We start from the raw sequence: 27,102 nt of genomic DNA on the forward strand, positions 1-27,102 counted from the left end.
TGAATCACCCATGAAAAGTGTTCACCAGTTGGGCGATCGCTCACTATGCTGATGTTTGCCTTGGACATTTTCAAAGGATTGTTAAAAGCAAACGTCCTTGGATCAGTTCGTGACAAAAGGCCAGGCAAAAACCACTTCTGAGAGAGAACATGAACTAAAGAGGGCAAAAACGGTGAGGACGCAGTTAAAAGTTAAAAGACCATCATTTTTATTCTTTGTTTTTTTACATTGTGCACAACTCTCATTTATTGTGCAATAATCTAATTGTAGCATGTATTTGTTACATATTTTGATGCATTTTTATACTTTAGAAAACATTTATGTCTGAATTTTGGGGGTGCTTGGAACGGATTAGGGCATTTGCATGGAAAATGCAGCTCTATTTACAAAATGTTCGAGTTAATAAATTTCTTCCAGAACCAATTAATTTCGTAAGTACAGGTACCACTGTATAGATTAAAAAAGCAAGGATGGCATTGCCAGAGATTACAAATTCTCATACTAACAAATAGTATTTTCTGACAGTTCACAAATACCTGTTTCTTAAAAAGCTGGCATTCCTCTGGGGTCAGAGTGTCAGCTTTTGCAATAAGTGGAATGACATTGACTTTGTCGTGGAGCCTCTTCATGAACTCAATGTCAAGTGGCTTTAGTCTGAAGGATATAGAGAGACAATGGATGGATGGAAAATGACACGACCAACAGACTTTAGGAGAATCTCAATACTGAAGAGGACCACAAAAAAGTGTACTGATTGGGTTTTTTTCATGCAGAAGTACTTATGTCTTCAATTGTAAACCTCATTGCATGTGTACACCCGTCCACGAGTAAATGTGTATTGTACATTAAAAAAAAAAAAAAATTGGGGGAAGGAATGAATCTTATTAATCAAGAATAAATGCCCCATCAAACAGGGATAGTCAGTCCTTCCACCTTTGATGGTAATATAGCAAGTACATTTCAATGGGTCAGCAGCAGGGGACCCAAGTACCATGCACTCAAAGATGATGCTAACAGAGGCTGGCATTTTTAACAGAATGTCAAGTTGGTCAATGTATTTACTGGCATGGTTGTACGAACGCTATTGTGAGCAAAATCATGAGAAAGGTAGTCGGAGCAAGCAGCTGGTCACCACGAAATCTCGCAGCAAACCAAGGCGGATGTGTCGATGGGCTTTATGTAGCGCGCTGATTGTGAAGCTAACAAAGGCCAGGCTCTTTCTTGGCCCAGCTTTATGTGAGGCGGGACGAGGACCATCTGACTTGCATGAGATGGCTGGCCCCTAAAATAGCATAATTTTTGCAATTAAGAAGATTGGATGTGATCTGTCCTTGGGTTATTTTGACAAAAGCCTGCCATATACTGTACATGTTAAGACACCTGGGAACAGTTTTAAATTGTGACAGAAAAAGCATTTGTGTCTCCTTTAAAGCTGATTACTAGTCAGATTTTACTTGGACAGACGGGCTTCCCTCTACATCCAAAATGGCCCTAAAATAGGATTGTTTATTTGGCTGTAAAAACAGTCCTTTATGGTAGGAACTGTGTTGAATATCGATTCCAACCCTTGTTTCAAGGAAACCCAGACAGAAAAAAATTCTCCAATTACAAATTATCTCAATGATAAATTTGGTTTTTAAATGTCCACAAGCGTGAAATTGTGGTTGAACTTGTTATACTACAATGTAAAATGTATGTACGTAAATGTATGTATGTAAGAAGTGTCAGGGCACGCTTTCAAATATCTGAGCTAAGGTGAAGACGAACCCAATTTGTGAACATGCGCTGATGCCGTGGTTATATTCAGCAACATTCAATGGCACACATGACTGACCACAGGGATCGTGAGCAGGACTCTGTGGAGCATGAGCAGAGATAGTTGCTGCTCTAACAGTTTGGCTGTTAGATTTAGCCTCTTAACAATTACAATGGTGACTTGAGCGACTTCACCGTCCAAAACTGCTAAATATTCCCTATTATGTATAAACAACTAAAATAAGCAGATGCTAATTTTTATCCTGTTAGAAAGGGGTACAAAATGGGTTAATTTAAAAAAAAAATCCATAAAAATTATGGGGCGGAACAGTATCACATGGCTAAAGAATCACAAACATCATTCCTGCTGGACCTCTCTTTTTTTCCCTCTCTCTCTTCCTGGGACAGTATATTGAAATCCACTTCTGTCAATCACGGCTGGTGTAGTCTTTGGTGTGAACTCTAATCTATGCACCGATCACAATTGCCCCCAATAGAAAGAGGATGAGAATTAGATAATACCGACAGCGTGTCAAATATAGTTATGGAATTACTGGACTAGTTTATACAATAATGATCCACATCCTCTTTCTCCTGTGGTTCAGAGGAAAGTAATTTAATCTGTGCTGTATGTTGCACATGTAGCACATTTGACAATAAAGTGGACTTGAACTTGAACATACTTTACTGATAACAATTCATCAGTGGTAGAATCTGTCATATCTGTAGTGCAAAAAATATATATTGATTTGACAGCCATGATACTGTATATACTGTACTATACTGGTAAATACAGTTTAATCTCTTATACATCATATTTATTGTCGTGCGTCAACATGGTTGGCAGTGTTTTAATGGAACGCGAGTGTGCTAAATCCAAAATGTAATCGGATTAAATGTATCCTCTACCCGTGTCCAGAAGGCGCAATGAAGTACAGACAGCAGTGCACCCTGTTGTCTGGCATCGATCTGCGGTTCACCCTCGATTCTGCATTCAGGAAGTCCTCACATTTGCTGTCAATATAGTTGATAATTGGTTGCCAACTGAAAAAGGAGAGAATTTGACATCAAGCGGTAACATGAAAAAAACATCGCTCTCATATGAAATTTGGACTGACTGAATCAATGTCACGAACAAGAAAGCTACTGACCAGTTACTGTTGTCTACGGCATCGCCAAATCCTGGTGTATCAACAATGGTGAGAGTCAGCTGGACGCCCCCTTCTTTAATGAGCACCTTAGACTGCTCCACCTGAAACACACAAGCCATCCATTGACTTACAAGACGGCATTTCCAGGAGCGCACAGTTGGCATGTTGTTTTGAGCGCTGCGTCATTTGAAAGTTTGCTGTGCAGGTTTACAATCACCAAATATGTTTTTAATCAGACTTCAACACATCACAAGGGTGATGAAACACTGAAAAGAATACGAGTATTGAGGAGGATAGGCTAAAACAGTTAATTTGCTATGCAAAATAATCAAAATTCAGTTCAAAACACACACCTGTGGATTCCAGCGATCATAATGCCCCATCAGCAAAATCTTAAGGGGAAAAAAATGTTGGCTAAAGTCTATCAGGGACGAATCAAGCAAGACTTATGAATAAGGTAACCGCCACAGGCCCCCCTATTTTTTTTTTCCCCACACCAACTGCCATCATGCTTTACATTTTGATGAAGTGTATAGCCAAGCGGTGTCCTTGGGTTACATGGCTCATTCATCATGTGATAAGACGGGTTTTCTCCTGAAACTCTGCACTCTTGAGAAAAAAATAAACTGTTGTTCAAAAGCCGTTCAGAGGCGCCAGAATGAGCGCCTTTGCCAAAACAGTGCACCTGCACCTCTGCACTGTGAGGTCGACTTGCTAACCAGTTGACCTCCACGCCGCTCTGCATGTATTTCACTCCCCCCCCCCCCCCAAATGAAATATTAGTGAGTTATTCATTCAGATGTCAGATTATGTTGACGTAGTAGTTCTACTGTATTTAATCATTGTTTTGCAGATGTTGTACGCCACTTTGGAAGTGTGTTGCAAATCATTTGCTCAACCCGACCTTAAGTCACTCATTTTTTTCGATAATAAGAATCAGATTCAATGGCTAAGTGTGTAAAAACACACAAGGAATTTCCCTTCCCAGTTACAACCCGTTCAGAGGAACATAAACCTAACAATGACCAACAGAGGGAGACAGAGCGGGAAGCCTGGTGGTTCACTGTAATGTCATGATGACATAGATGCGTTATGTCTCTTATGCTGAAGATTTAGTTTAATGTTTAATTCAGAGGTTTGTGCCTGAACCAGAATCTATGGGTGCCTTTCTGATATATTCAGGCAGCTGCGTTAAGATTAAAAATAATAATAATAAACCTGCACAATCATTTGCTCAAGGAGTGGTGCATGTTGTGAGTAATTTATTAGTTCACAGGATGTACATACAGTATGGTAATGTGTTTTCTCAGGCAGAATGGGAGGGACAGGGTCAGTGTATTTATATTCCAGTATAAGCTCATGTTCCAACAGATCATGTGTTTTAATGATGTCTTTGGCCTGTCAGCATTTGTCCTTTTCTTTGACTGAACAAACATCCGATTTTGGTTATCCTGACATGTTTTGCAACATAATTTGTTAACGGAGCAATACTGTATGTGTGCATGTGTGTGTGTGTGCACCTATGTATGTGAGTGCATTGGTGCACAGCTGTACAGATAGTTGATTTCAAGGTTTGTGGAAGCTGAAGAATGTTTGTTTTAGAACATGAGGGCTGCAGTTAGTCAAAGGGGGAACCTAAAATAAGTCGACGTCCTTGTGAAAGTATGTGGCGAGTAAGACCTCAGCAGAGTAACTGCAGGAAGTGGTAGATCAACAATAGGCAGGGTTGAATGTGAAAATATGTGACTTGTGGAATGAGAAGACCATTTTGTGTATATATTTTAAGCCAAATTTCAAGTGAGGAAAAGTTGTTTGCTTAGCCTACTTAATGCTCAAGCAGCGTTTCTCAAGTTCTTCGAAATGCAGGGGACCTTCCATCCATCCATGCATCCATCCATGCATCACCGCTTATCCAGGGTAGCAGCTTTAACAAGGAAGCCCAGACTTCCTTCTCCCCAGCCACTTCTTCCAGCCCTTGCCGTGCAGCGCAGGCATTCCCAAGACAGCCGGGAGACATAAACTCTCTAGTGTGCCCTGGGTCATTCCCGGGGCCTCCAGCTGGTGGCACATGCTCGGAACACTTCACCAGAGGGGCGTCCAGGAGGCATCCTAACCAAATGCCCCAGCCACCTCATGTGGCTCCTTTCAATGAGCTGCGGTTTGACTTTGAGTTTCTCCTGGACAAAAGAGCTTCTCACCCTCTCTCTAAGGGAGTGTCCTGACACCCTGCGGAGGAAATCGATTTCGGCTGCTGATAGCCGGGATCTCATTCTTTCAGTCACGACCCAGAGCTCGTGACCAGAGGTGAGTAGGGTACCTTGGCCTTGTGGGGGTTAAGGTCAGGGGATGTTGTGAATACTTGTCAACTCTAGGCATGTGAATGAAGCCTTTTGAGAGTATTTGTGATTAAGGGCTTTATAAATAAATGTGACTTGACACAAAGACATTTTGGTCGGTCTCACCAAGCACCGATCCACTTGAAATCAAACTATGCCATTTTTCGGTTCAGAAGCACGTAACGATAGTCTGGGAGTACAAGAGTTGTTGATTTTCCATGGCATACTTGAACACAGCATTGCATACAGACGAGTGTGGTGATGTCACCCACTCACACAGACTTTCTTCACACGAGCTAAAAAGACATCTACAGGTTTGGAAGTGAGCAAGAGCCGCCAAGTACGTATATGGTGCAGCCTTGCACTACCTAGTATGCTTGGGTGAGCATGGGGGATGCCCGCAGTGGGTGCAGGACTGAATGGGAGAATGCCGCTGGGGATCCCGCCCGCGTCGTCTACCTCTGCCTGGCGACTAACCAAGAGATCCGTCTTTTGTGCCCCACAGTGTAAATTTCGTTGACTAAATATTTTCATCACAAATTGTAATTGTATTTTGACCTGTGGATAGCTGTATTTTATCTTGAATCTATTCAACATTTTGTTCTCATTTTAATTAGTTTTAAAAAATGTCAGTGGATATGAAAAAATGGAAATTGTGAAAATCTTTCAGCCATATCTCCCTGCTCTATTTGTAAACTTCATAGTGTCATGCTTAACAGTTAACAGTTGAACTGGTTTTATTTTGCAATTCAATTGCTCTTGAACAAATACTAAAACTCAGGTAGTTGTTAATTTTATATTGCACTTTAGTTCATGTCTTAACAATGAACCCTAAACTCAAGAGAGTAGTTTGTGCTTTATTTCGGACTTCTTCTGCCTTTAGTCAAAAACAAAAGAAATTTTTAAAATCACCTGTCCCTAGTTTAATGGAAATTGTATGTTTTAAAACTTTTGTATTTGTGCAGTGGTATCGGTTACTTGCATCAGTAATGGTGAGTACTCAAAAGTTGATTTAAAAAGTGGTTTCGAACATCCCTATTTTTTGTTCACCAGTGTGCAGCAGGCTGAGGGAAACAGTGAGGCTAAATGATAACGAAAGAAAAACATTAGGTGCGTGCATGACGACGGTGATGGTGGGGATTTATATGGTTAAATAAGCCAGCAGTGGCTTCACACAAGTTAAACAGAGCTGCATTGAGTGTTGTGTTCGATGCACAGATCAGTATTATGTGTTAGTGTCACTTTCTTGATTGCTCCATTCAAGGAGTCCAAGGGCAGTAGATGCTTGGTGTTTGCCAATGTCATGACCCACTTGCTGTGCGCAGTTAACTCTGCACCCGTTAGCTAAAATGCTTTGGACTTTAAACTAATGGCACTTGCTTTCCACACAACGGGCTCTGCTTCCGCTGGTAAAAGCAAGTAGTTTGTTACAGAAGACATCCAAACAGTGGCAGGAATGTCCTGTTGAGATCCAGCCTACTGGGAGTCCTTTTTACAAAAACTCGGCCGCCATTGGCCCGACACAGCATATGCGACTGGGTGATGGCTCTTTTACTGCATAGGAATGATCCACTATTAAAATGAGCTAATTTAACACTGGCAAGAGATCTTATAAAAACATGTGCTTACAATTGCTGTAACTTGGGTTATCTTGACAAAAACATGCCATAGACATGCTATTAGGAGGGCACTTGGGAACTCTTTTAAATGGTGAAATTCTGGAAAAAAAACTCAATCTCTAAAATCCTTTCCAATAGTATAGCCATTGATGGAAGTAAGTCGAGCTAATGCTTATAGATTGAAAAATTTGCATATTCAACGCATGCAATGTACCGTATTTTCAGGACTATAAGGCACCATTAAAAGTCTTAAATTTTCTCCAAAATGGACCGGACGCCTTATAATGCGAGGGTCGAGTGTATGCGCCGAGTTCCAAAGCCTGACTGAGAGCACTTCTGGCCGACACGCTGTTTATACAGAGAAAAGGCGGACGTGAGGGACGACAGGCATGTGGAAGTCCGCCGATGAGTGAAGGGTGGGCGTGTAAGAGGACGCTAAAGGCACGCCCCTACCAGGTACCAGTCACGTGAGTACATTGTAAAATGGCTAAATAAAGTACAACCGAACTCAGTTTTGCTTCCGTTGCCTTTTTAAAAACGTGTTTTTAGCGTGCGTGCATGCATGCCGTATGTTTAAGCTGGCGTATGTTTTACTATGTGCCTCGATGGGATCACCACCTTATCGTGGTGAGGCACTTTGCGCGTCTCCATGACCCCTAGAGCTATGTCGGCAGGAGTCCCGCACTCCTGGCAGGGTCACCCAAGCCGAACAGGTCGAAGGGTAGAGGCCAGACAAAGAGTGATCCCAAACCGGCACCTGGGGGCAGGCACAGGCGGAGTCCAACAGACCGGACTACCGGCAGCCCCCTGCAACTCTTGCCAGGAGAAGGTCGTCATGGGTACCCTCATGCCACCGGAAACCACCTGGCAGGAGTGAAGATGGTGGGAGTGAGGACTGCGCGCCCACACCCTCACCTTAATCCGAACCTCTGCGCAAGCTTCTTGCCCCAACCCCACACCCAATCCCCCACCCTGCATCCCCCTAATCCCCCAAAGTCCTGTGGCGATGTGGAATGGCGGTGGGCACAGGCCAAGGATGTGGCTGGGAGTGCCTAGCCAAACCATGCACACAGGCGGCAATGGAGTGATGGTCGTTGACACTGCGGGATGGAGCAGCGCATCTCTTCGGCAGCTTCCATTGTGACTGAGCAGCTCCACACTGCTCACCCCTGAGATGGGGAGGGACCTAGAAAAAATGGTCTAAAAATTGTCTGCTCTCCACACTCCGGACGGTAAACCGCAATCGTCGGAGCATCCCCCTTGCGGTCGAAAGGATAATAAACGAAATAGAAAAAATCTATGCATAGCTTCGTGGAACGTCCGCACACTGCTGGACCTGGCTGAAACTCCTGACAGGCCCCACCGGAGGACAGCACTTGTGGCCACAGAGCTCGCGAGGTATAACATCGATATCGCAGCTCTCAGCGAGACCAGGATACATGGAGAGGACTCCCTGACAGAAGTTGGTGCAGGGTATACCTTCTTCTGGAAAGGGGTCCCTGAAGGCACTCGTCGAAACCACGGAGTTGGCTTTGCTGTGAAGTCCCAACTGCTGAAGCGCATCCCAGAATCCCCCACCGGCATCAATGAAAGGCTGATGACATGGCGCATTCCCCTGGCAAAGGGACGCTTCGCCACACTCATCAGTGCCTACGCACCTACTCTGAATGCCGAGCAGAATATAAAGGAGGATTTCTACAGAACTCTGGACACCATCCTGCAGCAAACACCGGCTATGGACAAGCTCATAGTCATGGGAGATTTCAATGCTAGGGTGGGCACGGAACACCTGGTATGGAGTAAAGTTATTGGCCAGCATGGAGTGGGAAAAATGAACAACAACGGCCTTCGGCTCCTCTCTCTCTGTGCAGAACATCAGTTGGTCATCACTAACACCATTTTCCAAATGAAGAACAGGTTTAAGACCACCTGGCAGCATCCCCGCTCCAAACACTGGCATCTCCTGGACTATGTGATTGTCCGTCAAAAGGACATACGGGATGTCCTCATCACCCGTGTCATGCGCGGAGCTGAGTGTTGGACTGACCATCTCATGGTCAGATCCAAACTCCTCATGAGCATTCAACCCCGTCATCCAAGGACAGCTCCCAACAAAAGGCTCAACTGTGCAGCATTGAACAACCCCACCACCAGAGCCAACCTCCGGCGACTCCTTGCTGAAAACCTTGACAAGATCCCGGAGGAATCAAGTGACTGGCCAGCTCTGCACCAGGCTATCCAGAGCACAGCTTCGGAGGTGCTTGGCCAGTCAAGGAGACGCCACCAGGATTGGTTTGACTGCAACTCAACCGAGATACATACACTTCTGAAAGCAAAGCATGAGGCCCATAAAGCTCTCCTGTCCTGCCCTACATCTCTCACCCGTAAAGCCACCTTTTCTGCAGTTAGAACAGTGACCCAGCGAGCACTCCGTATCATGGAGGACACCTGGTGGGTGCAGAAGGCAAATGAGATCCAAAATCTGGCAGACTGTAACAACACCCAGGGCTTCTACAATGCCATCAAAGCACTGTATGGTCCCAAGAAGCGGGCAATTGCTCCAGTCCGATCAGCTGATGGCTCTGCACTCCTCAAGGACCACCATGAGATCCTTGCCCGTTGGGCAAACCACTTTGAACATCTTCTCAACCATACCAACCCTGTCAATCCACACATTCTGGACAATCTTCCAGACCTGCCAACAATCATGAGCCTCGACGCCCCACCAACCTATTCTGAAACCCAGCAAGCCATTGCGGGCCTAAAGAACAACAAAAGCGCTGGACCTGATGGCATCCCTGCAGAGGTTTTCAAACACGGAGGTTATCTCCTCACGCGCCGACTGCACCTCCTGATTCAAAACATCTGGGAACATGGGACCGTCCCGCAGGATTGGAAGGATGCTAACATCGTTGTTATCTATAAGCAGAAAGGGGACAGAGCAGCCTGTGGGAATAGCCGAGGAATCTCTCTCCTCTCCACCGCAGGAAAGATCTTGGCCAAAATCATGCTCAGCAGGCTAGTCGAGCACATCTCAGAAGGTGTGCTTCCAGAAACCCAGTGTGGCTACCGGAAGACTAGATCCACCACTGACATGATCTTTGTTTTAAGACAGCTAATGGAGAAAAGCAGAGAACATCAAAAGGACCTGTACATAGCCTTCATCGATCTCAGCAAAGCCTTTGACACCATTAACCGTGAGTTGCTCTGGAAACACCTCTCCAAACTTGGGGTCCCACCCAAGTTTCTCAGCATCCTCCAGCAGCTGCATGATGGGATGCAAGCCAGAGTGCTCATCGGAGGACTCCAGTCAGAGCTCTTCAAGGTGAAAGTCGGGGTGAAGCAGGGCTGTGTCTTGGCTCCAGTGCTTTTTAACATCCTCCTCTCTGCCACCACGTGCCTCTTCCACCGTGGCATGGGACATGAAGACGGTGTCCATATGGAGTACCGCCTAGACGGAAGCCTCTTCAACATCAGACGGCTCCAGGCTCACACAAAGACAAAAATCTGTCAGATCTGTGAGCTTCAGTATGCTGATGACTGCACTATACTAGCTCACAGTTCAAACTCTATGCAGCACGCCCTCGACACCATTTCCAATCTGTACCAATCCTTTGGTCTTCAGATCAACATTAAAAAAACTGAGGTCATGTTCCAACTCGCTACCCCAACCTCCACATCCCCCAGCTTTCACATTAATGGCACTCCACTAAACGTAGTGGACCATTTCACCTACCTTGGCTCCACTTTATCTTCAAACTGTTCCCTTGACACTGAAGTCCACACCCGTATTAATAAAGCATCATCATCCTTTGGTCGCCTACGCAGCAGGGTCTTTGAAAACCGAAACCTGAAGACCTGTACCAAGATTGCTGTGTACAACGCAGTGTGTCTCTCCACTCTGCTCTACGGGTCAGAGTCATGGACTCCATATCGCCGGCACATTACTACCTTGGAAGCCTTCCACATCCGCTGCCTGCAAAAGATCCTTGGCCTGTCCTGGGAAGATCGAATTCCCCATACAGACATCCTCGAAAGCACCAATTCCATCTGCATGGAAGCGGCCGTGGCGAAAAAACATCTTCGGTGGATTGGACACACCATTCGCATGCCAGACAACCGCCTGCCCCGCCAGGTCCTCTATGGCCAACTGAGAGGTGCAAAGCGTTCTGCTGGGGGCCAAAAGCGGCGCCTCAAGGACTACAGCAGGGACCTCCTAAAGCGAGCCAACATCAACCCCACGCAGCTTGAAACACTTGCACTCAACAGACCAACCTGGCAGATCACTTGTGCTACTGCAATCTCTGAAATACACAAAATTAACCAAGCCAGACGAACCGAGAAACGCATTCAACGACACCAGCGGGCAGCTGGTACCCCCCTGGTATCCGGTTTCCCTTGCTCCATCTGTGGTCGAGTCTGCGGCTCAAGAATCGGTCTCTATGCCCACGAGAAGTGGCACCAGCGACAGAGTTGCTGACCCCCCCCCCCCCCACCCCCACCCCCCTACCCATCCTCCCCTCCCTTGGAGCAAGTGTCATCATCAGACATGATGGACAGAAAGAAGAAGATGCCTGGCTGCACCAATAATACAGTGCGTTTTATGTATGTGTCAAATACAGAAATAGCACCCGTTACTGAGACTGCGCCCAACAATACAGTGTGCCGAATGGTTGTGAAAATATGGTACCGTGTTTGTTTCTGTGTATTAACAATGGCTGGCTACAAAATTCTCTCACTGACATCATTCATGGTCTGTCTGTGACCATGGAGGATTTTTACTCCTCCGACTCAAGAAAAGACAACTTAGGAAAGGAAACCCAACTCAACATTTTTCTTCTCTTCCCCGCCCTGCTTTCGGTCATTTGTTTCCTGAATCGCTCCCTTGCTTTCGACACTGCTACACCAGATGCCTGCCTCTCTCCTGGTCTGTTAAAACATAACCATACAAGGAAAAAAGAAGGCCCTGTGTAAGGAAGTTTCCCTGAGGTGCCATACTATGTCTTTCTTTCCTTATTTTGCTGCTGCTGCTGCTCTAACACAAGTCTTCTTCAGATTCTTCTCCCTCTTTTCACCTTGAGTATTTTTAGTGTGACATGGCCCAAATAATGTGGCCTTGAATGGCCATGGAATTTAAATTTAAGGATCTTTCACAAAACTCCTGAAGTATTGAAATGGTTGTTCTATTAAGATATAGAGAAGAGTAGAACTGTTAAATGTCTTCACTTGTCTGGCAAAAGGTACCCAACCCGTGTATCCATCTGTGGCCATTCAGACAACAGAATCAGTCACGGTTTAATGCAAATACATCAGCTTTGTGTTCAACTATACAAGCCTAAATTTCACACTGACTTAACACATTTGCGTCTAAATAAAATACATTTTGCTTATATAGTGCTTCAGAACAGCTGCAGCTGTAACTAAGCGTTTTCAAGAACATAAACATAAAATCACAATACAGAAGACATAACATAAAACATCGACAATAATACAATCATAACAAGTATTTCAACATACGCCTTGTTGTTAGAACTGAGACATTATGTCATTATTTCAGTATGCATACTTTTTGTTATGACTGTTTGGTGGTTTACCATGAGGATTTTCTGACACAAAATATTTGCTTTGGCTCCACAGTTTGGAAAACGCTGCTCAAATAATTACTCGCCGAAATAAAAGCTCAAGTTATTTCAAAGTAAATTATGAATAATAGACTAAGATGTGTCATAATTCATATTTAATACAGACAGAGTAATGAATATGTGTTGTATGACTCTACTTAATGCTAATTTTGCATGAATGAGCTCAGATGATGCATGAAGTACGTTGTTACTTCTTCAGGTCTTTATTCACGGGAAATGAACATGACTGTCTTCTTTATGACTCTAAACTTCACCACACTGGGTTTCAAATAAAACAAACAAGATGTGCTTTAATTGCAGACTTTCAGATTTAATTTGAGGGGATTTACAGTACATGAAAATCAGGTAACCGCTGTAGGAATTATAACAATTTAGTCCATATGCCTCCCGGTTTTTAACGATGGGGGCCGATTAACTGCATGCTAGCATTGATATCCTCATGTTAAACCACCAGCAGAGATCTTGTGGCACATATGCAGTGTAAAGGCTCAATAGGGCTTACAATGCTGATGCTGCTGTTATGAATCCAAATGGAGGAGCGCCCAAGGCAAAAAAATAAAATAAAATTTATGAGGTTGGACCTGGTCCACTGCAATGTGACTGGCCGCCACATTGCTGGAAGGGAATGACGCACATGCCATAACGTAACAATGTAACCTTGCACGCAGCCATCTTGGGTTAGCGGTCATATAAAGATGGGGAAAAAAAAACTAACAACAAAATAAAAAAAACAAAGAACCGTGTGAAATAGCTGAACAGCTGATAGCCTCGCACTGAACCAAAATGGTTTAATTGATCTGTTTTGATGGTTTTCAAAAATCGTATTTTTATATATATATTTTTCCCCCCCAAGATGGCGCCCGAGTAGGAAGCCATTGGCAAGTGCTCTTCAAGAGCCTTGCATTTTTTGTTGTTTTTGTCTTTTGTTCTGTCACATGGTGTTGTTATTACGTCGTGTAGACCTGATATGGACTGTTTTCAGCATTTTTGGACACGACATTCGTCAAAGAAGAAGAATCTGTGCTTGGTGGTTGCGCCTTCTTGGCGGCACGCGTGTACCAGCACTGTTTTTGATTGGGAGGTGCCATTTGACTGTCGTTGCTGGACATCCCCGGGGCGCTTGTGTCTTGCGCCTGAAATAGGCAGCATTTTCACAGCCCCGCTTTGTTCAGCGAAAAGGTTGGTGCTGATGGACGGTCTGCGGCTGGATGAATCCATGGCTTAAGGAGCCGACGATGAGAAGAAAGGACCGTCAGTGCAGAGCGCTGATGCGTATGTGGAAGTGGGAGTCGCGGCTTGGAATTGAAGCGGATTTACTTGGGACAGCAGATGAGAGCCAATCTCTTTTTCGTTAATGGACGCTACAGCTTCTTAATGCTTTCAAGCTTAGCTTGTAGCAGACGTGTGCACATTTCACCCTGACGTCTTTGATTCGCTGGCGAAAAGGACACTTTGATTCGCTCCTCTTTCATCTATAACTGCTTCAGACAACAAAGTGTATGCAGTAAAGTGGTTGAGATTGCACCATTGTCTCTGTCTAATGAGTTGTCTTGTATTATTTTGTCATTTTATGTTAACTTTTCTTTTGATGGCGGCGCGGGCACCCGCAGCGGCTCCTCTTGTCGTATGTTGTCTTGAGAGGGAAGAAATTTCATCTGTGCTGTCACATTTGACAATAAAGTTGTACTTGACTTGAATAGATAGATAGATAGATAGATAGATAGAGACAAAAGCGTATCGGACAAAATTTCACTCACAATAATCTACGCTTCAACGAGCCTGCATGTATCGATAAGTATTACAACAGTAAAGACACAGGTGTCATAAAATGTGATGGCAATTGTTATTCTGTGATAAATTAAGTTTGCATGAGCACACAGGTGTTGCCTGAGCACTTTTAAACATAATAACCTAGCGAAGAAGCTTCACAGTGAGTGTGTCGCTGACCTTGTTCCTCACAACTGATATTAATTTATTCAGGTTTGAGATAGTTGGGGTCAATCTCAAATCGTTAACTTGTGCCTCACGTCGGACTCGTCAGATTGCTTCCACTCCGAATGCATGAGCACGACTTCACGTCTGCAATTGGCGTGTAATCAAACACACCGGCAATTATCTGCAAATTTTTTTTTTGCTCGTTATTACGCTGTTTGTGCAATTATGCGACCCAGCATTTTTAAATATATTTACAGCAATCATTGTAAGGGCATAACAGATTAGCCTTCAGTTATTTCCCTCACAAAATACGGACAGTCCATAACAGTTGTCAACTCTGTGAAACTTAGTGCATGTCTTTGCGATCTGCATATTGCACGGGCCATTATTGCAAATTCGCAATGACAATATTTTTTTCCAGTATATTGTGCAACCCTAATAGATAGTACCAGTCAGATGCAATGGGGGCCTAAAGATTGCTTCCACTCACCTGTACAGTCTTCTTAATGCGCTGTGATGGCCCAGGGTAGTCCTTGGAGTAAAGGTCAGTCAGAAAAAGGGAGTTAATAAGTGTTGATTTTCCAAGACCAGACTCACCTATTGACACACAAAAAAAGGCAAATTGAAAGAGAAAGGTATAAAACTAATAAAATTATTTTATACATGAAAATGGTGTAGGGTCAACAATGCCAACAATAGAGAACACTGTTATGCATTTATTGATCTCTTACAGACGTAAAAAGCAAAAAGTGATCAAGGTTTGCTTATCCATTGAATCCAGATTTCAGCTTCATACTCTACCATAGTGGCTTTCAAGTGTTTTGATTAAAAATGTTTCACAAAAATGTGTCATTTATCATTACCGTATTCGTTTTTTGTTTATTTTTAACACAGCATTCCAACTTCATTGGAATTGAGTTTGTAACATTTTTTACAAAAGTGCATGGCTTGCACTGCCATTATATATTGTGTCCTACTGTGGTTGCCGTAGATAGTGATCAAAGCTGGGTGCTGTTCTGCGCATGCGTGCCTGACATCGTAAACGGATCACAGATTTTGTATTGAAAGCAACATAAGACATGTCCACCGTGACCAAACAGGTATCACACCAGTCCAAAGCCTGAGATCATAAATTACATGATGGAAGTTACATTACGTTACAAAAATAATTCTCACACATATCGAAAGAGCATATCAGTGAATACGGATTTGTAACACGAATAAAATGAGACCCACTTTGTTAATTTTATTTTTGACACAGGTCATTTTAAGCATTAATTAAGTCTCAATAAAATTTGGATAAGTATGATCACACGTTGTCCACTCATAAATAATGGGAAACATGTTATTTAATAAAACACAAACATTTCTAGTCACCTGACATCTTTTACGTAAAAGACCTCTATTTAAGGAGCTTAGAAACCGCCCATGTTTTGTCCACGTTAGTAGTGTGTGAGTGTGTGTGGTGTGCGTGTGCGTGTGTGTGGTGTGCGTGTGCGTGTGTGTGTGTGTGTGTATGCTTCAAACTATGGTAGAACAACTGAGTGTGCATCGTTGGTTGAGCGACTGAAACTTGATGCAAATGGTGTGGTGTCCTATTTGCACATTAAACTGGGATGGAAATGAAGGAATGGGCGTAGATATGCAATGTGTGATTCTGCGGGTGGATATCTTAGACATTAGCATGATAATGAGCGATTGTTTTGCTCTAGTTTGAGATAAATATTGACTTATTTGTTGAAGTTTGACCAACTTGAACCATTTCTGATTTCCATCTCAGAGTCTACCTGACTCATTTTGCTATGGCGCGTCACATACTGTATTTTAGATATCTTTTTTTGTGTATTTTTATTTATTTATTTTTTGCTGAAAAGCACACTTCAGCGTGGTTCCTACGAGAGTGAATTTACCATGTGATTGATTCAGAAGCCCTGGAAAGTGTCACGCTTCCGGCAGTATCTTCACAGGGTCTCGCTGGTGGGGTTGGCCCTGCGCCATCACATATTGCATTCCTTACTTATAATAGAGATGAATAAATTATTTTTCCTCAGTTCTCAGGACGACCTTGAACCGTTTAAGACAGGAAAGACCAAACACAACTACGTGTTTATTTCGAGGTATGGTAAATGCTGAATGACCTGTGTGATTGTTTGCTTTGATTTGGCTATGTTGGTTGAGAAATTAGTATCAGAACTGATGCTAACCTGGCAAAACAAACTGCTCAAAATGAAGTGAGGAGTGTAAACTAACAATGACTTAAATCACAAAGAGGTGGCATCTAGATCCAACAACTCAAACTCAAAATGTCACAAGTGTACTGTTCAAATGGAATGTGAAGAACCATTTATTCTTTCAGCTCTGGAAGGTGTAATTTATTATTCTCATAAACCTTCTAAGGGAAATTTTAAACTCACACTCAGCTGTTTATTTGTGTTGCAATTGCACACCCCACAGAGAATCACATCACACATGCGGGGATGCTAAGAGAAATGTCTGTGTGAATTGGGTGTGTAAACAGTGACACACCTTTTGAGATGAAGGAGTGGGGTGAATGCCTTGCTCAAGAGATCAAGTCAGGGTGAGCGAGCTGCCACCGCAGTGCTGTCTAAATGTTTGGTCTGACTGAGCTAATAATGTAAACAGAGAAAATACACAGATGTGTTGAGCAAACAGCCAGGACACTGGCCTCAACTGTGGGATTAAGATGTCTCACTGTCTAAGAAGCTAGCCGATGATTCACACAGTAAAGACCATGAAAATGTTACCACAGTGTTCCCAAAACATTAACTACTGTAATTTTATGAGAATAACATACACTCGGGTACACTACACCCATACTACAACCCCTGACCCTCCAAAATCATCATTAAAAAGCTTTTTTTTCTTCTGCACTTGTGTATTACACAGTCCCCCTATTTGCTGGGACCATTTATTGTCAAAGGGAGATGAGAAACAAGCAAACAAAATAAAAGTGTGTTCGCTGTACTGTCTCCTGTTAGTGAGGCGATAATCTGAGCTAGTTTGTGGAAAGGGTTTACACTCAACACGATGGTGCGCTGATCAGAGTGCATGCAGGAAAAAGACAGGACCAATCCAGTCACATTTACTTGAACTGGTATTTGTCATGGAAATATACAGTGCATTGATGCAAATAAATAACTAAATAAATAAATAAAGGAATAATACTAACAATAATAATAATAACCAAGTCCCCACCCTCCCGCATTGATGTAGCAAGGCGCAACAATCGTCAAAATGTGTCATTCTACAGTATGCAAATAGCCAACACGTACTTATGCGCACATATTAATGACCACAAAAGGCTGTGGCCCAATGCTAGCAGTGTAGCTTACTGACCCATGTACATACAGACTGTTAGTACTGCAGTATCACAAGCACAGAACATGTACTTCATGTACTTCGTCAGCCTTGAGAACATCAATGAGGTAAGTAAGACGGAGCTACTGTATAAGGCTGGACTGCCACAATCTAATCAATTTACAACCCATTATCCTCACGACTCTTCCATTGCTTTGTGATGTGTTAACAAATGATGTGTCTAAACTATGTTCTGCTAAGTTTGGTATTCTTGGGTTTCCATTTCCAACTGTCACACATTTTAACATGATACTGACTGCATAAACACCACACAGTACTTTCCAACTAGCGATAATAACATAAGATTAGAAAATCCTTATTTGTCTCACAATGGAGAAATTCCCAATTTACAGCAGCAAAATTATGAAAGGGAGAAAGTAGAAGACAAAAAGTACACAAATAAATATAAATATAAAAATAATCATATTAAAAATGGTTGTGTGGGGGTGAGCGATGCTGGGGTAACTACGTTCTAATTAGCTAGATGCTAGATTACAAACATGCTACCTTGCAGCTGAGCAATGCGGTGGATTGCTGACTTTGACAGAGGAGATGACAGTTCAAATCCCAGTCACGAACATTTAACATCCTAATGGGTATGCTAGACACTAAATCCAAGCCACTGCCTGTTACCTGATACCAAACCCGGATGAAATTGAGCTGGATGCATCATGAAGGGCATCTGGTGGTGTAAAAACTATGCCAGACATTGAATCACTGTGGCGACACCTAACCATACGTGACAATAACCTGGAAAATATCACTGGCGACAGTTTTAACTTTCCACCATGTCTGTGTGGATGTCGTACAATGGTGCCAGCAATGCCTCAGGGTAAAAAAAAATAAAAAAAAATAGAATAAGAATTTCAAAAATTACGCCGACCATTTGGTGTGATTGACGTGGTTGACAAATCTCAAACTAATCAGTGCGACCACAATTCGAGTTGTCCTATTTCTTCTCCTCGCTGCCCTAGTTCTGTCACATTTCAGCTCATCCATTAACTCAGTCAATAGTGTTGTTTTGGATTGGGTCGAACTTAGAAAATCGTTATTTTTCCTGAGGGTCAGTTTTGATTCTAAGAGGAAACGCAAATGCACCTACACACATGCATGTGTAACATGGGAAAGAAATAATTTACTTCAGACGTGTGGCAACGTAGATGTACACAATTATAAATCTATTAATAACATAATGCAAGCGCTGAGAAAAAGGGAGAAACGGAAGTGCAGCACTGACCCAAGAGTCATCATGGCACACTTAGTAGCGCAAGTACATCTGTGCCATACTGTGGTTTGAGAGTGTGCATTTGTGCAACCAGGTTACTGTTTTATATTTTTGGAGCTGAACAGTTTTGGAAAATAATCGAATAGCAATATTGATTATATAAAGCGTCTACGGTTATACAAAGCATTAATTCATATGAAAGACAGTTTATCTATTAGAATTGCAGATATAAAGGTACGAAATACTTGGACGTGCGGTTTGGTAAGCATTGACCCCAACATATTTCTGCCACACAGGTGTAATGTAAACATAAGGCAGAAACTAAAATGTATATAACAAGAACAATCCAAACATCTCATAAGAGTATAAAACTTAACAAAATAGATCATACTTACCACAGATCCTTATTATTAATACACAAATTCCATCCTCTTATGCTAGCAGTGTTGTAACCACTATGAATGTGTTGAATGAATCTTTTACCCGGCAAAGAAGCCAGACAGTTAAAAATGTTTGTTCGACTTATCCGCACAAAGTCCGGGGGTTTCTTTTCTTTTTTGGAGAAGTCCGCTGGAACTGCATTAAAGCGGAGGCAATTTAATAAGTGTCCGGAGAGAAAATTATACAAAATAATGCTACTCATACAGCTAAACAGGAAATGATTGTTGTAGCGTCAGGTACAGAAGTTGGTAAAGGTGGCTTAGAATCTTCCAAGTATATTAATATTGAAGTAAGAGATTCAGAAAATGGATGGATAAAGGGACATTGAATTGTCAAAATTACCTTGCAGTAAAGCTCATCATTTTATTTTATTTTATTTTATTTTTCCAATCAATTTCTGTCTGAACCTGTTTTCATGCCTCTTTTTGAGATTGATATATACGGTTGTGCAAAACATAGGCTACTTCGCTTTGTTTATATTTGATAATTTTATATAGCAGTACTAATGGATGCGTCATTTGTTACAAGTCTGTTTAATGTCACTTCAAAACACAGTGACAAGGGGGAAGCAGTCACAGCATGTATAATTTTTTTCAGAGAATAACTTAAAATATATAAAAGAATATCGTTACTGAGATTAAAAAATGGTCTACATCGCGACAGATTTTGTCCGTGTCGGCCAGCACTACATACCATAAATTTGAAGACCAAGTGAGAATCACAGCTGTGATCAACTGAGCTTGACAATAAATCTGAATCGGCACGTGCCGGGTCACAGCAGACATGTGTATCTCAAAATAGCAGCTGAGAGATTGGGAGATGAGAAATGAGGGTAAGAGACTTCCCTGAAGTGCTTCGAATGAGCAAGCAGGAACACGCTCATGAGCACGGGCCAATCAACGCAGACACAGAGGAATCAGCTTCGTGTTGCTGAATATATTATACCTACACCAAGGCTCGAACTAGGTGCATTCTCATCGCAGTTTGTGAGTCAAAATTTGCATTTTGAGTCTAGTGAAAACATTGAAATTCATTCGATCGTACTCGCAAGTACATTCAAACGTATTTGCCGGTCAAAATATTTTTACTTCACATTTGGCAGATTCACGGTTCTGTACCTTGGCATGTTAAATTGTATTGTATTTTAGTATTTCAGATTTACCCAAAACAACATTGAAAATGCTTAATCTAGTTGGAATGGGCATTTCTACCGGAGTACAATATCCAAGGAATTTTGAAAATCGGATGATGAGTTTCTGAGGAACTGAGTTGAGTTGAAAAAATGTTGTCTTTTTGGGAACATTTCTGTGTGGTACAACATATCGAAAATCTGGTTTTAAAATAATGATTTAAAGTAAATGGTAAAACGTCATTATTTCTCAAAATATCTCCTCGACGTGTCCGTTTCATCTGCTACTCAGGGAACACTTCTACCATTGGCTGTCAAGTGTCTGTAAAAAAATAAAATTTAAAAAATTAACACCAACACGCTTGTAGGGCCGAAATTTCGGGCAGCTCTTCAAATCGAGGCGTCAAGTTTTAAGTGCCGTCAGTTGCCCGAAAAACGTGACTTAAATGGCTGACATAGAATTCGAGAGAAGAGCAGTGTGGGTTGTAGGTAAGTCAAGATTGTTTTTTTATTATTATTTTTTTTTTAATGAACATATTATGGTGGGTTTTTAGAGGAGTTTGAAGTGTTCATTCCATTCCATAAAAATGGTGGTTACTTGCACATTGCATCTTTAGTCCTAGTTTCTTGAAACAATCCCTCCCAAAAAAAACGCACAGAAAAAAACAGTACATGAATTACAATAAAGTCTTGATATTCTGATCTGTGCAAAGGCGATGGATCTCACAAAGCTCGCCAGGATTGTCTGTCATAGCTGCCAGCGAGACAAAGAAGCAGGAAGCAGCTTTTCCCCCTTGCATAACAGCAGAGTGCGAGCAAGAAGAGTTGAATAACGGAGGAAACACAGAAAAGAGTGAAGAAAATTAAAAATTACGGGAGCAGTTTGTGATGACATTCCAATTCAGGGTGTGTCCAATTTAACCAAAGCAGCTTGATTCCATTGTCTCTTTCCCCATGCAACTTGGTGGCTGCTTTGTTCAGAAGGTGGTTGAGTAGTCACTTTGGTTTTCAATTCTACATGGGCCAGGTAGAAGACCCATAACTACCAATTGACAGTCAATCACTGACAAAATTGTTTTGCGTTCACCTTAGACTTGAGACAGAAGACGTGCTTTGCATGACAATACTTGGTAATTACATACGAGTGATCTTTTTAATGTCTAGCGTAGGATTGTCACAGGTCACAAGTCTTTTTAGAGTTGATTATCCTATCGATAATTCTAATGAGGGAATTGGGGTGGGGGGGGGGGGGGGGGTTAATGTCCAAAACATGAAAATACAGTCCTCAACACCACGGGTATGTATGTCTGTTTTGCACCCGGTTCATTTTATTTGATGTGTCATCCGCACACATTTACCCCATATAAACTCAGCCCTGATTGACATAATGTAATCCCACAATGGATATTGATTGATATCTTCATGGTGGTGATATGGCATACTGGAGACGTATGTAATAATGCAGTAATCATGACAATGTCATTATTCTTCTATATACTATACAATAGAAATTGCATGTGCATGTGTTTATAACTACCTGTACACAGACATTTCTATTTTACTGTCACAAGTTATGTCTGTAATAGGGCTCGGGGATATATTGTATCTGTCGTCTCGAAATCAAGGTATTTAAGGACATTCAAGACATTAACGTCAAAATGTGGACGTATCAGTCACGTGACCGTGCGACATCTGTGTTGCATGTGAAGCTCTTTTCAACCAACTGCATTCCTCCTTTCAAGTTTGGCGTCGATCGACAGCTAAAACCAGCCAATGACAATCATCTTGGGGAGGATTGAAACGATTTTATCGTGTCACTTTTCTACTATCCTGTCTTTGTCATCTGCAGCAAACTGTATGTAATTCATACATCAAATGCAGCTTGATTTGATGGACAAAAGGTTTCAATTTTCAATCTTATGCAGCACAGCTGCCACGAGATGGCAGACCGAACAATTATACAGCGAAGTGAAATCATAATACACTCTCACGGTACATAAAGACACAGTGCTAAATTAAATCTATGACTCAATGAAAATGAATTAATAACGAGGTGGGTGAATGCCCGTAACGGATACAGTGATCCCTCGCTATTTCGCTCGTTTATCGCGGCCTCGGTGCATCGCAGATTTTTTCAAACATAGTCTGAAAAAAAGAAAAAACGTGAAAATGAGGCCGCAAGAGGCAGTGAAAGTCAGCAAAACAACAGCAAGTCACATCGAGCAACATATACAGGACTACATACCTGTGCTTACTGTATTTCATTATTCATACACGAACCTAACCTAACTTATACATGTTTAAATATATTAGTATATTGCATTAAGTAATGTTAATTACTACAAACATGCACGTATACCATTAAATTTGGCCTTCTAAATATTATTTATACTCATAAACATGTACATATACAGGGGGGTTCGCTACTTCGTGGATTTTCGTACATCGCAGGTGGTTTCGGTCCCCATTAACTGCGATAAACGAGGGATTACTGTACTACTGCTTTGGTAAATAATAAACGAACAACCAGGAATCTGTAATTATTCAATAATGTACAACATTTTTAAAATGCCCTCAAGGCATGCTGCGTATGACTTCAACGTATACAAGCAGAGTAGCTTTTATTTTGAGACTCATCAAAACACAAACAACAGCAAAATTGAGAATCACAGATTTCCTTTTTTAAGTTTTTCCAATAATTGACATCTTCCCAAAAAGCTTTGCTGGGATGCTTATGTCACCTACACGCATGTAGTCGGCAGGTTAAAGTGAGACACTGCGGCGGCAAGTGATAGCAAGCTTAGCAACGAGCTTAGGCTAGCTATTACTGCCTGTTAATCACGTCCTGGTTTTCACTCTGAATTCAGTCATCACAGCCTCCATCAACTCGCCTCTTTGGCGGCGAATAAGGTACAATCCTGTACACTTCATTCTCACGAAGAGATTACTAGATTATTAGAATAGATTAAAAACTGCTTGAGAAATGGAGTACACTTCACAAATGGTCTTGTTGGAATTGCGTTAATGCACAACGTATCCAACTTTGATCAGCAAAATAGCAGGCAATTTATTGAGTGCCTGGAGAGAAAATTAATGCAAAACAGTGCTTCACACACAGCTTAACAGTTAATATTACGGCGTCCCATCTGTCAGCCAAGAGGGGCGGCCAAGAAGATTAAAAGTATATGAATAGATTAATATTGAGGACAGGCAAGTCAGAAAATGAATGCATATAGTAAGTTGAATGCTTAGAATAATACAAATGTAATTTGTTTTCCTCTGTGAGCCGTCACCTTACCGTGGTGGAGGGGTTTGTGTGTCCCAATGATCCGAGGAGCTAAGTTGCCTGGGGCTTTAAGCACGGCTCAAGAACCCCTTACGATGAACAAAATAAATGGAACCCAGTTTCCCTTGCCCGGACGTGGATCACCGGGGCCCCCCTCTGGAGCCAGGCCTGGGGGTGGGGCTCGTTGGCGAACGTCTGGTGGCCGGGCCTGCACCCATGGGGCCCGGCCGGGCTCAGCCCGAAGAGGCAACGTGGGTCCCCCCTTCTCATGGGCTCACCACCCATGGGAGGGGCCAAAGGGGTCGGGTGCAGTGTGAGCTGGGTGGCAGCCAAAGGTGGGGACCCTGGCGGTCCGATCCTCGGCTGCAGAAGCTAGCTCTAGGGACATGGAATGTCACCTCTCTTGCAGGGAAGGAGCCCGAGCTGGTGTGCGAGGTAGAAAAGTTCCGATTGGATATAGTCGGACTTGCCTCCACACACAGCCTGGGTTCTGGTACCAGTTCTCTCGAGAGGGGTTGGACTCTCTTCCACTCTGGAGTTGCCCACGGTGAGAGGCGCAGAGCAGGTGTGGGCATACTCATTGCCCCCCAGCTCAGTGCCTGTACATTGGGGTTCACACCGGTAGACAAGAGGGTTGCCTCCCTCCGCCTTCGGGTGGGGGGACAGGTCCTGACCGTTGTTTGTGCATATGCACCAAATAGCAGCTCAGCGTACCCACCCTTTTTGGAGTCCTTGGAGGGTGTGCTGGAGAGTACTCCTGCTGGGGACTCCCTTGTTCTGCTGGGGGACTTCAATGCTCACGTGGGCAACGACAATGAGACCTGGAGGGGCGTGATTGGGCGGAACGCCCCCCTGATCAGAACTCGAGTGGTGTTTCGTTATTGGACTTCTGTGCTCATCACGGATTGTCCATAACGAATACCTTGTTCAAACATAAGGGAGTCCATATGTGCACTTGGCATCAGGACACCCTTGGCCGCAGTTCGATGATTGACTTTGTGGTTGTATCATCGGATTTGCGGCCGCATGTTTTGGACAGGCGGCCCGGTAGTCCAGTGGTTAGCACGTCGGCTTCACAGTGCAGAGGTACCGGGTTAGGGTTAGGGTCCCACCTCCGACAGAGCTTTTCCCATGTCCTGTCCTGGGGGAGGCTGAGGACATTGAGTCCGAGTGGACCATGTTCCATGCCTCTATCGTTAAGGCGGCCAATCTGAGTTGTGGCCGTAAGGTGGTTGGTGCCTGTCGTGGCAGCAACCCCCGTACTCGCTGGTGGACACCAGCAGTAAGGGATGCCGTCAAGCTGAAGAAGGAGTCCGATCGGGCCTTTATGGCCTGTGGGACCCCAGAGGCAGCTGACGGGTATCGACTGGCCAAGCGGAATGCAGCTTCGGTGGTCGCCGAGGCAAAAACTCGTGGGAAGAGTTCAGTGAGGCCATGGAAGCCGACTTCCGGACGGCTTCGAGAAAATTCTGGTCCACCATCTGATGTCTCAGGAGGGGGAAACAGTGCACCACTAACACTGTGTACAGTGGGGATGGGGCGCTGTTGACCTCGACTCGGGACGTTGTGAGCCGGTGGACGGAGTACTTCGAAGACCTCCTCAACTCCACCAGCACGCCTTCCTTGGAGGGAGCAGAGTCTGGGGACTCTGAGGTGGGCTCTCCTATCTCTGTCGTCGAAGTCACCGATGTGGTTAAAAAGCTCCTCGGTGGCAAGGCCCCAGGGGTGGATGAGATCCGCCCGGAGTTCCTCAAGGCTCGGGATGTTGTGGGGCTGTCCTGGTTGACATGCCTCTGCAACAAAGTGTGGTCATTGGGGAGAGTGCCTCTGGATTGGCAGACCGGGGTGGTGGTCCCTCTTTTTAGAAAATGGGACCGGAGGTGTGTTCCGACTACAGAGGGATCACACTCCTCAGCCTATTCAGGGGTGCTGGAGAGGAGGGTCCGTCAGGAAGTCGAGCCTCAGATTGAGGAGGAGCAGTGTGGTTTTCGTCCCGGCCGTGGAACAGTGGACCAGCTCTACACCCTTCGCAGGGTCCTCGAGGGTATATAGGAATTCGCCCAACCAGTCTACATGTGTTTTGTGGACTTGGAGAAGGCGTTTGACCATGTCCCTTGGGGAGTTCTGTGGGGGGGGGTGCTTCGTGGATATGGGGTACCAAACCCCCTGATATGGCCTGTTCGGTCCCTATACCACCGATGTCAGAGTTTGGTTCGCATTACCGGCAGTAAGTCGGAATCGTTTCCAGTGGGGGTAGGACTCCGCCAAGGCTGCTCTTTGTCGCCGATTCTGTTCATAACCTTTATGGACAGAATTTCTAGGCGCAGCCGAAGCGTTGAGGGGGTCCGTTTTGGGGGCCTCAGTATTGCATCCCTGCTTTTTGCAGAGGATGTGGTGCTGTTGGCTCCTTCAAACAGGGCTCTCCAACTCTCACTGGAGCGTTTCGCAGCCGAGTGTGAAGCGGCTGGGATGAAGATCAGCACCTCCAAATCTGAAACCATGGTCCTCAGTCGGAAAAGGGTGGAGTGCCCCCTCCGGGTCGGGGAGGAGATCTTGCCCCAAGTGGAGGAGTTTAAGTATCTTGGGGTCTTGTTCACGAGTGAGGGCAAGAGGGAGCGAGAGATCGACAGGCGGATCGGTGCAGGTCTGCTGTGATGCGGACATTGTATCGGTCTGTCGTGGTAAAAAGGAGCTGAGCTAAAGGGCGAAGCTCTCAATTTACCAGTCGAGTTACGTTCCAACCCTCATCTATGGTCACGAGCTATGGGTCGTGACCGAAAGAACAAGATCCCGGATACAAGCGTCCGAAATGAGTTTTCTCCGCAGGGTGTCCGGGCTCTCCCTTAGAGATAAGGTGAGAAGCTCGGTCCTCCGGGAGGGGCTCAGAGTCGAGCCGCTTCTCCTCCACATCGAGAGGAGCCAGATGAGGTGGCTTGGGCATCTGATTCGGATGCCTCCTGAACACTTCCCTGGTGAGGTGTTCCGGGCATGTCCCACCGGGAGGAGACCCCAAGGACGACCCAGGACACGCTGTAGAGACTATGTCACCCAGCTGGCCTGGGAACGCCTCGGGATCCCCAGGGGAGAGCTGGAAGAAGTAGCTAGGGAGAGTGAAATCTGGGCTTCCCTGCCAAGCTGCTGCCCCCGCGACCCGGCCCCGGATAAGCGGTCAAAGATGGATGGATAATTTGTTTTCACAATAAAG

The 27,102-nt window shown here is 43.9% G+C and overlaps 1 protein-coding gene across 3 annotated transcripts in view; it reads right to left on the reverse strand.

Moving 5' to 3' along the window:
• The window catches only part of LOC147205687 (septin-7-like), a 49,180-nt gene that overhangs the window by 16,164 nt on the left and 5,914 nt on the right, over positions 1-27,102 (reverse strand). For all 3 annotated transcript variants that reach the window (XM_086108226.1, XM_086108225.1, XM_086108224.1), the window contains exons 3-6: positions 14,929-15,035; positions 2,907-3,007; positions 2,665-2,799; positions 537-654 (exon numbers count right to left, since the gene is read on the reverse strand). In XM_086108226.1, the coding sequence (XP_085964352.1) occupies positions 537-654; positions 2,665-2,799; positions 2,907-3,007; positions 14,929-15,035 (461 nt within the window). The remainder of the gene's footprint in view (positions 1-536; positions 655-2,664; positions 2,800-2,906; positions 3,008-14,928; positions 15,036-27,102) is intronic.

The sequence above is a fragment of the Hippocampus guttulatus genome, chromosome 4 (genome assembly GCF_054856545.1).
Source record: "Hippocampus guttulatus isolate MCC_2025c chromosome 4, RoL_Hgut_1.0, whole genome shotgun sequence".
NCBI classification, from domain to species: domain Eukaryota; kingdom Metazoa; phylum Chordata; class Actinopteri; order Syngnathiformes; family Syngnathidae; genus Hippocampus; species Hippocampus guttulatus.